Source organism: Microchirus variegatus (assembly GCF_963457635.1).
Source record: "Microchirus variegatus genome assembly, chromosome: 5".
Lineage (NCBI taxonomy): Eukaryota > Metazoa > Chordata > Actinopteri > Pleuronectiformes > Soleidae > Microchirus > Microchirus variegatus.
Genome location: NC_139806.1, coordinates 7,210,590 through 7,229,262, shown reverse-complemented (window position 1 = coordinate 7,229,262; position 18,673 = coordinate 7,210,590). Strand labels below are relative to the sequence as shown.

General features: G+C 44.9%; 1 protein-coding gene across 2 annotated transcripts in view; it reads right to left on the bottom strand.

The window, feature by feature from the left end:
* kirrel1b (kirre like nephrin family adhesion molecule 1b) overlaps positions 1-18,379 on the bottom strand; it is a gene marked incomplete at both ends in the record, with an annotated part of 99,950 nt that extends 81,571 nt beyond the window's left edge. For both annotated transcript variants that reach the window (XM_083890015.1, XM_083890016.1), the window contains one exon: positions 18,334-18,379. In XM_083890015.1, the coding sequence (XP_083746141.1) occupies positions 18,334-18,379 (46 nt within the window). The remainder of the gene's footprint in view (positions 1-18,333) is intronic.
* Between the last annotated feature and the right edge of the window lie 294 nt (positions 18,380-18,673).

Below are 18,673 nucleotides of genomic sequence, written 5' to 3'. Positions count from 1 at the left end.
GTGTGCAATGGCGCGTTTCCATTATACAGTTTTAGCACTACTCGGCTTGACGTCGACAGATTGCCGGCAACTGATTGGTCAGAGAGTGTCACTGGACGAGTCACGAGCGTGACGGCCCGACAAAGGAATCAAAGTAACGGAAAACGACGTGTCTGATACCAAACTGAGTAGTAAAGTTAAGTTGAATAGACATAACCCTAACCTGTAGTGCTGGAACTGTACAATGGAAACGCGCCATAACAGTCTGAAGTGCTCATGCTGCATACGCCGAAGTGCACTTCACTTATCGCGGACACTGGTATACACGCAGGTCTGGGTTCTGCAGTATCTTCTATCTCTATCTCTATATCTTCTATCTTCTAGTATCTAGTTCATCACTGTCCATGCGCACCCAACCCCAACCCCAACCAACCAACCCAACCCAACCAACCAACCCAACCCAACCCCAACCCCAACCCCAACCCAACCCAACCCAACCCAACCCAACCCAACCCAACCCAACTCCAACCCCAAACCAACCCCAACCACAACCAACCCAACCCAACGTAACAGTTAAAATAGACAGCTGTCCTGTGCGAGCTCGGCCAGAATTCACGATGTTCTCCTCGTTATCCGCTGTGGTGCATTTACCAAACAATGATGGCCCATAAAAGCAAATGAAAAGAACCATAAACAATTTTGTTTTGTTGTGTCTCATGTCAGAGTTCACCGACGCTAAATCCAAAAAGAATCATTTATGCAGAGAAATTGGCCCGAGCAAAGGACTAATTATGACCACCATTCTTCTCGGGAAAAATAATTAGACGTCTATGCAAGTCAGTATGAGGAATGTAAATCGTTAACGACTGCATACTGTTTATCATAACTGCTGTTCAAAGCCAGACTGTGCGGATGTTTACAGGCAGTAAGCTTCACAAACGACTTTTTTTTAACGATTTTATCTTTTAAGTCAAGAGCAAAAAGATGCGGAGAGAGAAAATGTGTATTGCTCTTTTCCAAACAAGCAGACTAATTATAAGGGATTAAGTAACCGTGTTGGGGAAGAGTTAGGAAGTCTGTCTGAAAACCTTTTGTTCCAAAAACCCTATTAATTTCACTGTGCTCAGTTCAGCGTTATAACAAGGTAACTTTTTTCACGAGCCGTTTCAAAGGACAAAATCTACAAGGTGTTTTCTGAGCGCTGGAGAAAAAACAGAATAATGTACAAAAGCGCAAGCACGTGGAGCTTCATTGTGAACGGCTCACACTCACTGTCAGATCGTGCACCTACAGCTTTACAGTGAAGGCATTTTACATTGGAAAAAAAAAAAGTTTCACAAAGTGCACTGGCAGTTTAATAATTCAAAACCAAATAACCTTTGGGCCGCCTGTGTGCTTTGCCGAGACATTCCACCAAGTAAAGACAACGTGGTGGGAGCAGTAGCTGGTCTGCTCCAGCTTTTGTGTAAATTAGGCTTTTTTTTTTTTTTTTAACATCTGGCTTCAGTCTGAAATGGAAAAGGTTACGATATGCATTTAATCCTGGGTAAAATTATTCCGCAATAAACTGGGTTTTAATGAAAATATGACTCGGGTGAAGCCTAGACACCAGGCTGACATTATAATGTGAAGTGCTCAGGTAATGACTTTGAAACATGTGTCGCCACCAACACGTGTTAACACGCACGGGCAATAGGAAAGGGGTCAGTCGTATTAGTGAAGTCGTTACATGTGGCAAGATTGAACTATGCACCACAATTATTAGCACCACACGACACCTCCGCTACCCAGTTTCGCAGTAGAAGCTACTTCTGAAACCTTCTTGGCAAGGTCAACCATACTCCAAGGAGCTGCAACCATCTCACTTCTCGAGTGTTGCTATCCATTTTACATCACTTCTGACGTAAAAAATAGATCACTCTCTTCGCCAAATGTTGAGTGTGAGACGATATTCAAAAGACTGCTATAGTGTGAAGCACAGAGAGTCATGTGGAGCTGATTAATCTAATGATTAATGATCGGTGCGCAGGTGAAGGTAAGCCAGCACAGACTGGAGGAGAAAGAGTGAGAGTGTTTGTGTGCAATGGCGCGTTTCCATTATACAGTTTTAGCACTACTCGGCTTGACGTCGACAGATTGCCGGCAACTGATTGGTCAGAGAGTGTCACTGGACGAGTCACGAGCGTGACGGCCCGACAAAGGAATCAAAGTAACGGAAAACGACGTGTCTGATACCAAACTGAGTAGTAAAGTTAAGTTGAATAGACATAACCCTAACCTGTAGTGCTGGAACTGTACAATGGAAACGCGCCATAACAGTCTGAAGTGCTCATGCTGCATACGCCGAAGTGCACTTCACTTATCGCGGACACTGGTATACACGCAGGTCTGGGTTCTGCAGTATCTTCTATCTCTATCTCTATATCTTCTATCTTCTAGTATCTAGTTCATCACTGTCCATGCGCACCCAACCCCAACCCCAACCAACCAACCCAACCCAACCAACCAACCCAACCCAACCCCAACCCCAACCCCAACCCAACCCAACCCAACCCAACCCAACCCAACCCAACCCAACTCCAACCCCAAACCAACCCCAACCACAACCAACCCAACCCAACCCAACCCCAACCCCAACCCCAACCAATCTGACCAATCTGACCCCAACTCCAACCCAACCTAACCCCAACCCCAACCCCAACCCAACCCCAACCCAAAACCAGCCCCAAGCCATACCCAAGCCAACTCAACTCAACCCAGTAAAAGCGCTAACCCCTACGCCAACCATGCTGGTATATTGTATGTAAATATGGATAATGATAAACTAGAAATATAGATTTTGAACACAGTAAAGACATGTTTTGCTTGTTTGTAAAATCCCATGCTCAGAAAAGCGGCACTGAACACATTTTATATAGGAAACAACACACACACACACACACACACACACACACACACACACACACACACACACACACACACACACACTCACACACACACACACACACACACACACCGTATTACCAGTTTAGGTTAAAGAATTCAGTCACTCTCCCCCGACATGACCCATGTCGGCTCTTATTTCAGATCATCATGTAGCTTCGCTGCTTTCAGGGAAACAGATCAAGGCCTCTGTGGTCAGAGCTGTCTGAACCTGTGGGACTCTCAATCAATCCACTCCCTTCCTCACTCACTCACTCTCTCTCTCTCTCTCTCTCTCTCTCTCTCTCTCTCTCTCTCTCTCTCTCTCTCTCTCTCTCTCTCTCTCTCTCCCGGTGTCACTCTCTGTGTTTCTGATAGCTCACTCACCCTCTCCACACAGAGATGGAGGTCATGTGTGGTCAGGAGCTGAGAATGGACAATCAGGCGGCCGACAGACCCACTGTTATCACGGCAAGGCCTTACTTCAAGCGTCTACAGTCACTCCTTCTGTTTTTAGCTCCCATTCACGGCGTAAATAAAACCCTCAGTGGTCCTTAGAGATCTATGAACTATGTTTTTGCTGGATATATTTCAAATTAATAGTTGGAAACCTTCTTTTTCACCTATAAATTAGGTCTTTCAGCCTGCAGATATTATGCTTGCCTTACACAAATCATTTTCAAGAGCAAATCTTAAATCTTACATTTTATACTACAACATAAAGAGGAAATATAGAACGTTGACCACTGACAACAACAAAAAGTATCTTTTGCAGTGCCATATTATCATTAAAAAATATAATTAAAGTGTTTATGACTATGTTTAGTCATTAACATTCAGCACTCGGCTACAGTCTGGTTTAGTGTAGAAACAAAACATTATAATTAACATCTTTGAACAAAGTATATTTGGTGCTATTTCTACAGGGCAGAGTTGACTCATATGCGATTGTCAAGAAGTTTTTGTATCATAGGGCAAACATTCCTCATCTAAGGTGTGAAAACCTGATAAATCTGGTTTCCACTGTAACATCTATCTATAAAGCAAGTTGCGTCTGTCTGTCTGTCACAGGCATATCTCGCTGACCGTTAGTCAGATCGCTCTAAGACTTTGGATATGAGTTGAGCATGGCCCGATGGTGTGCATCCTTCATTTTCAAATTTTTTGGAGGAATTTTAATTTTCACTGATTTATCACGCTACACCAGACAGGCAGCGGCTCATCAGCAGTAGCTGCGCTGTCTGGAGCGGGGAGGTGGGAGTGAAGAGGCTGTCCTCACTGTGGGTGAGACATTTTCACACGGTTCACCGCAGAACACGGCGTTACACTGAAACGACGAGGCGTCCATTCACCAATACACAAGGACATATTTATTTTTGCATTAGCATGCTACTTCTTTCCAAAGGTGAGCTAGCGAGGCTACGATTAGCATTAGCGTAGGGCTAACATGATACAAACACTGTGCAACCTCTGTTAGCCTTTACGTTTCTTAACATGCATTACCATAACTGAAAAACCTTCTTCAGCTACCGCTGTATGAGTACATACGTCCTACGGGCACTGCACTAGTCATCTAAAATACAGGTTTCAGACACCTTATGTGCATCGGCTACACTTCCCAGACACAGAGACATAAATAAACAGATCTAAACTGAGCTGAATCTTATCTGATCTTAAGCTGATCAGGTTTTGAGTACGATCTTCAACTTCTGTACAATAATGTGTAGACCTCCCGTGTTTCTCAAACTGTGGTACATGTACCACCTGTGGTACACAAGCTTCCTCTGTTGGTACTTGGGAGAAAAATACTGTTCTACTGTATATCCCAGGGTAAGGGCAAAAAGTAATGTGAAAAGTCTATTTACACCACTGTACTGTATTTTAACGTTGGTGATAATGATGTTACTTTGGAGAGTATATCCGTATTTTCTCAGGTTGTACTCGGTATAAAAAAGTTTTGAGAATCACTGGTGTAGAAGATCGTCTTCTCTGCACCGTTAGTCACCTCAACTTATCTCGTTAGAGAGAATATGCATCCTTAGCCTCCACTATTCAATTCTACAATAAAAGTGATATAATAGTTTTTTTTCCAATGAGTAATTAATCACATTTTTAATTAACTCACACGGCCGTTCACTGCAGTGCTGTAAATTCGCTCATTCTTTGCTTATCTTGCCTTTTCCTTTTTCCTCCTATATGTTTTTTTTTTTTTTTTTTAAGTTTCTCCAAGTCATTTTTCCTCCTCCTTCTTCTTCCGTTGCTATGGTAACACACACTCTCTCTTTCACTCTATCCCTCCTTCTGTCTCTCTCCGGTGCACCCCCACTTTCCCCACTCTCTCTCTCTCTCTCTCTCTCCAGTGGCTGGTTGCACGGTTGCTATAGAAACAGACTTATTTAAAAGAAGAGCTAAGAAATTATCTTTTTCTCTCTCTCCCCACAACACGTATGCTTTTGCGTCTTTGCTCCCCCCCTCCCCCCCCCCCCATTTGCCCCATCTTTTTTTCTTTTTTGTGAATGTGCACAGCACACACACACACACACACACACTTGGACAACGTTAATCTGACAAAGGGAATATATTTTTGTCATAAAATTCTTTGCATGGACGACATTTTGAGGAAATCACAGGCTGATGAGGAAAAAGAACAAAGGCTTCATTTCTGTTTAACCGCTTTCATCACAGCCTCCTGTTGTTGTCTAGTGCACGCTGTCATGAATCACTAAGACTCAATGTTGACGTCCGGTGTAAGAGCAAAAGCAAATCCCCCAGCCTGACACAATATCCACCTGTGACACCATTATGGAAAACAAGCGATTGCCCACTCTTCACTTTGCTGCCACCGCTGTGAGCTGCGAGCTTATCTCCTGCACCCGAGCGTATCAGGCTTTCACCGAGGGGAGATAGTGTCACCACCAACCCTCTCTCTCTCCCTCCTCCCCTCCGACACACGGCATCACCACCTCACCCAGCTCTCCCTCCTTTCCTCCTCGACTCGCCTCATCAAGCCTCGCCAAGCGGAGCGGAGCAGAGCCCATAGGGTGTTATCAGTTCCTGATAGTTATCGACTTACATTAAAACATAAGAGGAGAGCGAGGGAGGGAGAGGGAGGGAGGGAGGGGGAGAGAGAGAGAGAGAGAGAGCGAGAAGAGGGGAGGATGGAAACACAAACAGAGTGGGTGGTGATGGATACCAGCTTTCATCATCTGTAATCATGTTGTCCATCTCCATCTTTTAAACCCCGCCGCTGCTTCTTTTATCACCGTCGAAAAAATCCCCGGCAAAGGAGCAGAAATAATAAACGGGGGGATGAAGGGGGATATCTTGAAACTTAAAAAAATCGTTGCCGTGCAAAGAAATCATTTAGCAGCACAAGTTCAGTCTCTGATAAGTGGAATAAGTTTGGGGGGGGGGGGGGGGGATCGTCTCTGAGGAAGATTAGAAGGCACTAAGTGTTAATTTAAGTGCACGCTCAGTCTGTGGGGTGTGAAAAATTAGGATTACGAACGTCGTGCGTTGGATTTTTTTTTCAAAAGAAGCGGTATTAAAATATTACAAATGTTTCCTTTAACAGAGGCTTTGGTTTGAGTTGGCTATGGCGTCTTAGCAGAGTTTCTTTGAGCCGACCGTGTTTTATACGAGGATGAAACAAACAACTTGAATCACAATAATGCAGCACTGCTGTCGCCGTGGAATCATTTGCGCGTCACTCGTGTGGGCTTCCTCCCCATGCTGCGCTCTCATTGTTCTTCATATCTGCGCTCGTCTTCTGAGAGCTTTCAGATGTGCATGAAACGGACGACGTTCTGAGGAGAGAGTCGGTAAGAAAACTCAACAACAAAAGACGGCGTCGCTACTGCTGATGTCACAACCTTCTACAATCTTTTTGGAGCATCAATGAACCTTGAGCACGCAAATCCAAGAGCTAAGATACTAATGATTGTGCGCTTCAAAATCAGTGTCCTAATTAGTGTGCGTGAGGAAGGAAACAAAACAAAGATCCTGGAGTTTGAGGCACAAACCATCCAAATTTACTCGGATTTTAAACGTTATTGCGTTCCAGACGAACTGGCCAACGCGGAGATGCAAAATGTGGGTCGTTTGCTTCAGCTGCTCAAGTTAAAAATGCGCTCAAATTGCTCGAGTAAACATCCCGTACGACGCAATATTGCACGACTGATTGCCGCTGAGGTTCTTTCAGTGGTGTCCGGACGTTGCATCAGAAAAGGAGGGAAAATGGGATCGAGTGACCCTGATTCAAGCTGTCGGTTAGTTCTAGCATTAGGATGTAGGTAACACAACGCAAACAATGACTTTGTGTTCACACCAAATGCTTTTTCTCTCACAACGAGATCGCAAACGTGGCTGTGCAATGGCGTGTGAGGGTGGAGCAGAGGTGGGATTTTGGTTGCTGGTTAGCTGTAGCATTAGCTCAACGGTTTTCAAATCGAACTCAATTCAAATTTGTTGTACGATGACATTGCACATTAAATGTGTGGCAGCCCATGGCCAAGAGGAAAGGAACCGGGCTTGCAACCAGGGAGTCGCTGGTTCAAATGCCAGGACAGGTCAAGGGCTGGGGTAGCCCCTGAGCAAGGCACCCAATCAATCCCCTGTATTATTGCTCCCTGGGTGCAGATAAGTGCTGCCAACTGCAGAGGTCAAATTCACTATCACTAAGTGATGTGTGTGCAAAAAGTACTAATTCTCTAATTGTAATAAATCAATGCAAAGATGTGACAAGACTCTGATTTCGCTTCAGTCACACCAGGTGACAACAAACGATTTTTTTTACCCATGATTCACAGTTGGGCAGAGTCTGCACCGGTCAGGACTGGTTGGGGACAGTTGACATTGCTGAGTTGCTGCAGAATTCTGTTGAGGGGATTACCGACCCAAGTGCTAACAAGGTGAGACACGGGAAGCATCAGAAGGAGAAGACGACAGGAAGTAGCAGCGATATCAAAACTCGCAAGAGTTCGCAAGACGCGTTCATTTGGCTTCAGTTGGTTTGATAAATCATGTCGTCTGTGATGAGCCCCCAGTCTTTCAGTTAGTCATTCCATTCATTATCTACCTCTTTATCCTCCACCAGAGGATCGTGGTGGTGCTGTGCCTATCTCAGCTGACATGGGGCGATAGGTGGGTCACAGTTCGCCAGTCCATCCCAGGGCCACACATTGCGACAAACAACCATTCACTCTCACTCTCTATGGTCAATTTAGAGTGACCAATTTACCTTATCCCCAAATCTGTACGTTTTTGGACTGTGGGAGGAAGCCGGAGAACCAGGAGAAAACCCACGCACACACACACACGTGGAGAACATGCAAACTCCATGCAGAAAGTTCCCTTGTTCTTTCAGTCATAAAATCTGCTGAAACCAATCGGGTTAGTGTGACCTCGGAACGAGTCTTTTTCAGAATCAGTAACGACTGTGAAGGTCGTGGTCGCGTGTCCTCGGCTCAAGATGTCCGCTTTGCATTGTGCATTGTTCATTGTTCAGTCCTTCTAGCCGAGGATGAAGCCAATGACACCGATCAGTACTGAGATTCAGCCTACAACATACGACTGGATCAGAAATGGAGCGAGACTGGGGGTGAGGAGTCGGATTATCTGCTGAGTTCTGAAAATGCTGTTGGATGATGCACTCGTTAGTATTTAGTTGTTGGTTCGCTCTGGTACGTGTGGCAGTCGTGTGTCGCAACAAAACTTTATAGTTCGCGTTTATTTCAGATGCAACGGCAAGTTCGCGTCGGCCCCTTTTGAATTTAACAATCTGTCATTCGAGTAATCACGAGTTAACTGAGCAATTCTTTCATTGATTACGTGCTACTGGGTGCCGCGTACGGTATTGAATAATTGTTCCACACACACACACACACACACACACACACACACACACACACACACACACACACACACACACACACACACACACACACACACACACACACACACACACTTACCCAGCAGCAGTGTGCATAATCCGAGGCTAAGACGGGGGAAAGGGGGTGGGGGGGGGGTGTGGGGAGACCTTCTGATAGCCATCTTGTAATGGATCAGATTGATTTGATTCACTGCGTCGGACAATTTCTCATTCTTATTCCTCAAGATGTCTCTGAATGGATTTTATGTGGGAGGCCCATTCAAGTGTTTTCTCTCTCTCTCTCTCTCTCTCGCTCGCTCGCTCACCTCCACACATGAGACTCCCAGACATGGGCAAGCGAGCGAGAAAACACGTGCAGACACACAGAGAGAGAGAGAGAGAGAGAGAGAGAGAGAGAGAGAGAGAGAGAGAGAGAGAGAGAGAGAGAGAGAGAGAAGCATAAAACCATTCCTGTTGACATCCTTTGTCAAGGCGGACAGTTTTTGGCTTCTCGCTCCTCTCCCCCCCCCCTCCCACAAAAGCTAAGGGTTACTTCCAGCCTTTTATCACTTTTATTGAACACACACACATGCAGTGAAATGCACTGGCTTTATTTATCCTCGGTGGGCTGAGGACTCTGAGGGCGAGGGGGGCAGCGCTTTGTGCACTGCAGCGTGCAGCAGCTTCTCGTGGCGGCCGGTGAAATACGCCTGGAAATGCCTGGAGAAGTCCAGGAGCTGCTCTCCCAGGAGAGCCCCATCCATAACAGGCCTGGCTCCTTCCCTCTGCTCCCTCTCCACACATAAATCTCTCCTCCTCCTCCTCCTCATCCACACGCCTGCACCCCCCCTTTCTTTTATACCTCCTCCTCATTAGCATGTCCTCCCTCTGTCTTTACTCCTTCACACCTCTTCCTCCTCCACCGAATACCCATCAATCTCTTCCTCTTTCCTCCTCTCATCTACATTCTCCTCCTTTGTTTCCTCCTTCCTTCCTTCCTTCCTCTCCTGCACCATTTCGATAAAATATCTAATTGCGATTTTATTGACAGCAACTAAATTCCCTTCTCCTCTCATTCACCTTCATTTATCCGTCCTTAACTACACTTCTCTCCCGTCAACAGATAAAATCCTCCTGTTCCTCAACAACACAACATCTCACCTCCTTTTTTTTGACACTTTCTCCTCACTCCTGTCTCTCCATCCTCTCCCCGTTGACATTTCATTCCTCTCTCCCCCCGTCTCTCTCCTGTGTTACCTTCTACCCTCTCATTTGAAATGCCTCTCCTGGCTTCATCTTCCGTCTTCTTGTCCAGCCTCCTGTACGAGCTGATATTTGTTCTTTTTTCCCCTCTTCCCTCCTCTCCTTCTCAGGCCTCCATTATTCAGACCGACAGATCGGCTAGATTGATGAGGGTCACGTCTAATACCAGACAATGTTTTCTGTCAGGATCGGCACATTCTCTTCAATCTTTTGAAGCCTGGTCAGACTTTTAATGTCCACCTGTGTCCACATCACATCAATTTGAGAAGAGAATGACACACAGTCTTGTCTTTATGTTGTTTAATCTTGCTTTGATTGTTATCCTGTATTGTATTGGAACCTTTGTATCCTTTGTATTCACACTGTTCTTTTGATCCTGTCCTTTAGTATGAAGCACTATTATTCACTGTCACTATCATCATGTGCTAAGCTGGTTTAGGTATAACGTTACCTTGACATTGACCCTGACCTTGACATTGATCTTGGCCTTGATTTAGTCATCTACCTGTTTCAGACCCCACACTACACTATTAGAAATAAGGTTTCCAAAAGGGTTCTTTTACTTGCTGTGTATCTGCGTCGTTACCTTGTTTACGAAGCCCTGAAGGTTCAAAACAAACAGTTCAGCCACTGCTGAGAACGCTGTGTTTTATGCTAATCTCAGGCTCAGCGAGATCTCGGAAAAAACCCGGTCCGGTTACATAAACAGCGGTTCTCCTGAACAGCAGATCCTCCTGCTCCAGGCACTAGTCCGGGCACATCCGGATGCGTACATTGAACCGCAGAAGAAGAATAACGTCCGTTGTGGAGGTGTTTCACGAGCGACAGTGTCTTCTGACTCTGGGTCAAAGAGTTGTGACGAAGCTATTTTTAAAACATTGTTAAAACAATGTTCTGATAATGAGTAGCAGTGCATCCACCGTTCCAGAGGGGGGAGCTGTGCTTCTGAGAGCGGGTGTGCTAAATATGTCATTTCCGGGTACTGGCCAATCACAAGACAGTTGGGAAGCCGGGGTGAGAGTTGAGTCAGAAATATCGGTCAATATGAGGTTCTTCCTGGAACCATTTGCCTCTGAAAAACCCTTTTCCAAAGAAAGGGTTTTCGAGGATTCTTGGTAACACTAATGGTTCCAGTAAGAACCATTTTGATCCAAAGAACCCTTTAAAACCCCTTTTCTGAATAAAGGGTTTTAAAAGGGTTCTTGGTGGAACCCTCCAAAAGAGTTCCACGTGGAACCTTTATAAAAAGGTTCTACCCGGAGCCAAAAAGGGTTCTCCTATGAGGACAAGCCAAAGAACCTTATATGGTTCTATTTAGCACTTTTATTTCTAAGAGTGAAGAGCATTAACGACTTTTAATTTTTTCAGGTCGACTTATCCGTCGATAAAGTCAAAGTGGAGTCGTCAGGGCTCGGAGCACAGCTGTACGACAATGAGCAACTTCTCTGTAACATGAACAGTCCTTGAAAACCTTGAATTTGAAGTTCACAACAGAAAGTGATTAAGATCTCTCCCATCCGGCTATAGTCTGGGCTACGTCCTCACTCGGAGTAGTGCTTCCCCCCCCCCCCGAAACCCTCGTCCAAAAAACCCCCACCAAAGCTCCATATCCCTGTCGTACCCGCTCCTAGGGCCGATGGACTCAACGGCGTCGCCCACCACCGGCTCGTTGCCACGCTCAATCTAAACCTCCAACCCCATCGCAACTTGTCGATTCCTGACACGACTAATTACTAAATGAATCGTCCGTTTGATGCTTTTTTAATGATTAAAACAAGATTTCTGATTGTTTTAGCTTCTTAAATGTGAATATTTCCATCGTTTCTTTTGCTCCACAAATCATAAACACTGAATCATTTTCACTTGTGCACAAAACGAGACGTTCGAGAACATCGTCATTTCCAGGTTTGACAAACACCGATCGACATTTTCTGACATTTTATGGACCGACCAATTAATCGATAAATGGAGAAAATAATCCACAGATTAATCGATTACGAAAGTAATCCCACACACGTACAAGTCAACGCTAAGAGACGACAAACACGGTGAGGAATCACCGCTACTGTAAAGGAAAAATTCGTTTAACACACGGAACCTCATCTAGTATCAGTGGAACCCTCAGGCATGTACACATGTGCTTATGGAAACGTGGAACACCCACACACACATTGCTGTAGCTAGTTGTGGTGATTATTTTGATGATTATTATTGATGTACCTCAGATGAAGCCTCCTGTGTCATAATGATGGTCATATCTGTCAGATACTTTTGGGATGATTGCTGTTTGTACCTCTGCTCTGCTCTTAAACTGCACTCGTCATGTCATTCTTAATTATCTTCATTTGAGAGTACAAGGCTTCACATTGGAGGGTTTTTTTTTTTTTAACCAACCAATTAGAGACACAGAGTCAGTCAACCTTTTATATTTGCTTTTACGGCACAATCAGTACAGTGTGGCACTAATGGCCGAGGCTGGGGGTTTGATTGGTCCTGAGGCTGCTCATGCAAGAAATGCTCATCAGTGGAGCTTCCAATGAGGAAATCCACCAAGATGTTTAACTGACAATGTTATCGGTGCAATTGTATTAATATCATCCTTCCTTTATATATATATATATATATATATACTCATAGAGCAACATGTCATTACATCACTTCTGGTCCACTGCTGTTTTTTTTTCCTTTTTGGCAGAGAACCACCACGAGGCTCGAGACCTTCAGGAAGCCCAGAGGTCAGTGTCTATTTAGTTTATGGTAATTAGATAAACAGTAAATTTGCTGTTAATTACAATGTCATGTGGAACGGCAGAAGTCCTGAGTGAGAGCCCACGCTGGAACACTGTGTTCTAAATGTGCAGGGACACAAAGAAATCATCTGGAATGTTTCTTTTTGTCTTTGAACGATCACAAACGCTAACAAACTCATTTATGAAGCAGCTTTTAATCCTGAGTATAATATGATCTGTTTTTTCCAGTATGCATAGAAATCTGTGACTGTTGTACACTTATAGAAATAAGGGTTACAAAAGGGTCTTTCTAGAAGTGCTGAGGTTCTACCTGGAACCATTTGCTTCTGAAAAACCTTTTCCCTGAATAAAGGGTTTTAAAAGGGTTTTTGGTGGAACCTTTATAAACCTGGGGCCAAAAAGAGTTCTATGAGAGCAAGACGAAGAACCTTATATGGTTCTACTTAGCACTTTTATTTCTAAGAGTGTAGTAAATGTGACCAGATTGTTTAGTTTAGTTTATTTTATTGTTTTTTGTTAACATTTAATATGGATCAGTCTGTCGCTGAATGAGCGCACGATGTACTAACTCTCAGCTAGTTGCTAAAGGATTAGCATCACAGTCAATACATTCACACAGTATTCAAGCACTTCAGGTCGGGTTTGTTATTCATACATGTAATAGATGATGCTCACATGCTCCTGTTACACCTTATACCGCGATCATGTGATCGAACACAAGTTCCGATGTGCGCAACATTAGCATTTTAAAACAACAATAGTGAGCTAGCCAGAGCCGGCCCCGAGACATAAGCAAACTAAGCGGCTGCTTGGGGGCCCCCTGGTGATCAGGTGTGGGAGGACAAATATTTTATCATTTGAAAGAAATTTAGATATATTTATATATATCTGAATAGTGTTAATCATAATACATGTTAGCGCTGGGCACTTAACGCACGTTAACGCATGGCGCGTTTCCGTGACGACTGACCGGAAAAAGACGCATGTGACCGTCACGTTTAAGTGCCGCAGCAGGCACCGTTTACCAGTTAGCTCCGTTAGCGCCGTTAGCGCGCCTACACTCGAACTGGAACGGTCTGCAAATAAGCAGCGTACCTGTGTTACTGCGTATGTGTGCCTCTGTTTTTGAAAACTAAGCGTTACTTTAGAGACTCATTTTAACAATCGGGAGTCACGCAAACATGACGTCTCGCGCGTCTTTTTTCCGGTCAGTCGTCATGGAAACGCGGCATGCGTTAATGTGCGTTAACGTTGACGCCGTTAACGTGCCCAGCATTCATATATATGTAGTGTTTCACTTTGAATATGAAAGTGCAAATTAAAAGTAGGCCATGTGATTTTACTCACATACAACTTTAACACATAATATAAACAAAAATACAATAACCAAACTAAATGAGATAGTACAGATAAAATAATTAGACATTACTGGAAAAATCTTGTGTATGTGTGTGTGAATCATACATGTGTGTTGTGGTCTTAAAATGCCCGCGAATGCAGTTATAACTTTCAATTCTCTGTCTGGGAGAGGGATCTACAAGCAAACATTTAAAGGTGAAGTAAGTAGTCTATAGTGCCATCTAGAGGAGAGGCTGAAATTTACAACAAAGAACCGCTCCTCTGCTCACCCCCTCCCTTCCCTGAGCGCTACGGTATCCTCAGCCGGTCAAATGTCGTCCTCGTCGTCTTTCTCCGTGTCAGCAGATGAGGTTCGTGAGGCGAGGGAGAGGGCGGAGCTACCGCGGCCGTAGCAGACGAAGCGGAGAGAGAGGAGGCGGGACTTCCGCTACAAGTAAAGGGACGCTTGATTTGTTCTCTCGCGTTTTTCTGTACAGGCTCCCGTAGAAACATGGCGTCGTGGCAATGCAGTAGCGGCCCGCGACCATGTTATTTTTACATGACTTTTTGAAACACTACGAAAATGAAACAAAGAATATTATACAGCGACTAGACAATGCAGGAGCACATAATATGTATAAAAAAGTGGATTTTGGGTTATATAAACCCATAAATACTACATATTGTCCCTTCAAAGACTGACTCAAGTTGTACTAAATAGTGTCGGTGTTCTACGTTACATCAACATTTGAAAGTCCGGGGTAAAAGGCGGAGATTGGAGGCAAAAAAGTTTCTCTCCTCTGAGGTTTGTTCAGAGCCTCCTGAACCCAACGTAGACCATCACATGCTGATGGTTCAGCTGAGCTGCTCCAGCCAGTGAGGGGGGGGGGGGCAGTGGGGCCCCGTTCTCTTTCTCTCTGTGAGCTTCCTGAGCGCTCCTGCTCCGCCTCTGTTTATCCTCAAACATCCCCTCTTGTCAACAGATTAGGAGCGAACCCCGCTGTCTCTTCCTTTCTTCGTCTGCCTCCTGCCTCCGTCTCTCTGTCTTTTAGCTCTGTCTCTTTTCATCTGAGCCTCCGCTCTGTTCTCGTGATGGTAGAAAAAGAGAAAAAGGAAGATGTCCATGTGTGTGTGTGTGTGTGTGTGTGTGTGTGTGTGTGTGTGTGTGTGTGTGTGTGTGTGTGATAGAACAGGTGCTTGCAGAGCGAGAATTGCTTTGCTTGCACGATCGGGGGCTGCAACAAAAAAAAAAGTTCAGCTCAAGCAAAAGTGCTGTTCAAGAATCAACTCGGGGAAGCGGGGAGTTCCTCGTCTGTGGTTAGACCAAAGCTGGCAGAGCAGTGTTTGGTCGGATCACACTGGCAACACTACATCAGCCCCCACCACACACACACACACACACACATATACATATATATGCTGTATATATAAACACATACACGGCCGTATGGTGATCACCGGAGCCCGCAGACATGCGGTCAACCACACAGCGATGTAGTTGGCCTGTGTTTGTGAGGCGAGCGCTAAATCAGCTCTGCTCAGAGACACAGTCTGTGCTGTCAGTGCAGAGAGAAACAACAGACAACAGACACCTGCACAGTCCAAACAGGCTAAACACACATTAGACAGCAGCAGCTGTAAGTGAGGGAAGGATTCACTCTGATCACATTTACAGGCTTACACCGGCTCAGCTGGAGGAACTCATCAGGGTTCTGCTCTGCTCTGTTTCTGCTGCTGTCTTCTCTGCTGTTCTGTCTCCATTCACTGCTGATCTGTACTCTTCTGTTATGTTCTATGTCTGTTCTATGTCTGTCCTCTACTGTTCTTTTCTGCTGTTCTGTCTCCATTAACTGCTACTCTGTCCTCTTCTGTTAGGTTCTATCCTGTACTGCTGTCTCCATTCTCTGCTGTTCTCTATTGCTCGGTTCTCTGCTATTCTTTTCTGTTATCTGCTGTTCTATGTCTGTTCTCTGCTGTCTGTTGTTCTGTCTCTGTTCTGTGTCTGTTCTCTGCTGTTCTATGTCTGTTCTCTGCTGTTCTATGTCTGTTCTCCGCTGTTCTTTTCTGCTGTCTGCTGTTTTGTCTCCATTCTCTGCTGTTCTGTGATCTTCTTTTATGCTGTTCTCCATTACTCTTTACTACTGTCTGCTGTTCCATGTCTGTTCTTTTCTGCTGTTCTATGATCTTCTTTTCTGCTGTTCTGACTGTTCCCTGTCTATTCTCTGCTGTTCTATGTTTGTTCCATGTCTGTTCTATGCTCCCATTTTCTGCGGTTCTTTACTACCGTCTGCTGTTCCGTCTGTCCTCTGCTGAGCTCCATTGTTCTCACTGTTCTCGCGTTTTCTACCGTTTTCCTACCTGTTTCTGCTCTGCCCTCTGCTCTTCTGTTCTTTTTTTTTTTTGGGATGATTGAGAATCAAACTGAATGAACCATAATCAGAAACAATAAAAGAGCCAAAGCAGCGAAATAAGAAACAAAATGGCAGTGGAAGCAGAAACATAACAGTAATATTATGTCTTGTAATGGACCTGTCCACACTGTCTCTCAGCTGGGATTGACTTCAGCGTCCGCTGTACATGAGCGGTAGACTATGAATGAATGAATGAATGAATGAATGAATGAATGAATGAGTTCCTCTGAAAAGATCCTTCTCATTGTTTTCTACATTCTTATTGTCTGAAAACCATAATCATATTAAATCCTGTGTTATTCCACTCAGGCGGTCTCCAGTCTGTCTGTCTGTGCAGAGGACAGTCTGTGGTTCATCACTGGAGACCCAGGTGCTGAGACAGGCACGCGCACACACACACACACACACACACACACACACACACACACACACACACACACACACAAGGCTGCAGACCACAACAATTCATCACCTCTGTCTTCCGAGCCGTGATTGTCCTCAAACACAAACTCACACTCAGCCTCTTACTGTAGCCTCTATCTGTGTGTGTGTGTGTGTGTGTCTGTCTCTGTGTGTGTGTGTGTGTGTGTGTGTGTGTGTGTGTGTGTGTGTGTGTGTGTGTGTGTAAACAGAGAGAGCAGGAGGAGGAGGGGGAGGGGGGGGGGGGGGGGCGAGAGGGGTAATCTATCAAGGTGATCGATAAACAGGGACATTAATATTAGTAATGGGGTTCTTCTCCAGTTCAGTGAATACGTCTCCGTCTTTACGGTAAAATATGAATTTTTCTTGGCACCTGGACGCTTTTTTCAGCGAGGCCGCGCGCGCACGAGCACGCGAGACTCTGCTTGCATGCTAAGAGGAGGATGCACTGGGTCATCACACACACACACACACACACACACACACACACACACACACACACACACACACACACACACACACACACACACACACATTTTTCATTTTAAAAAGGTACATGTCTTTACTCCACACACACACTCTCTCTCTCTATATATATATGTACACATAGACACAAATTGATGCAATGCGCGTGCGTGTCGCATGTGCGTGGACGCGTGCGTTGGAAATTGATCCGGTGTGACTCATGTTAAAACCGGGCGACCAGACTGTGCACAGCATCCTCGTCTCATCTATCATCCCCTGCTGGCAGGTTATGCGCAATGTGCGTGTGTGTGTGTGTCTGTGCATGTGTCTCTATATGTGTGTGTGTGTGTGTGTATTTGCAAAAGAAAATAAATGCAAGTGCGCGTGCACGCCTCCTCCGTTGACCCACACTGCGTTTGTGATGTGTCAACCACATTTATCCCCTCATGCGTTTCAAAGGTCACGTCAAACAATGTCGCGTGCAGACGCTGCTGCACATCTGTCTGCCCTAGACGTGCAACTGAAGACAGAAATGAATGTCTGGGCTGTTGTTTGTTTGTTTATTTGTTTGTTTGTTTGTTTGTTTACTACACTCTAAATCCCAGCGGATCAGAGACCCCGAGCACTCCGTAACTCTCCAGCGCCACTGAGCTGTAATGATGATGTCCAGAGCGGCACGAATCCATAACAGCACAACACATTTTTTGCAAACGCGTGCGCGCACTGTGCCAGACGCACAGAAAACACAAAAAGCGCCAGAGACGCACAGCAGCGGAAAATAGAAGATAGTCAACAACAACAACAACAGCAAAAAAAAAAAAAGAGAAAGGATGAGAGAGATGAAAGATAAAGGAAACTTTGTGGCGCTGCCACTTTTTTTTTTTTTTTCACCTTTACGCATGAAACCATCGCTCACCTTGGTTCAAAGTGATAGCCAAAGTTATGATCCACAGAGCTGGCATGGTTCAGCCGAGCGCATTCAGATTCCTCCCCTCGGCTCTGCTTCTCCGAAAAGACACCATCAATTCCTCTCGACCTGCTTGGATTTAGCCGGAATCCTCTTTGAGTCATGAGAGAAAACGGGGACAAATTAGGAGAAAACACATTAATGGAAGAATTCCGCTGCTTTCTTCTTCTTCTTCTTCTTTTTTTCTCCTCCCCCGTTCTCCTTCTTTCCTTTCTTTAAGTCGTTCTCCGGTTTTCCTGTGCGTAAAATAAGCCTGGTTCTACTTTTGTGCCATATTATTCTCTCTCTC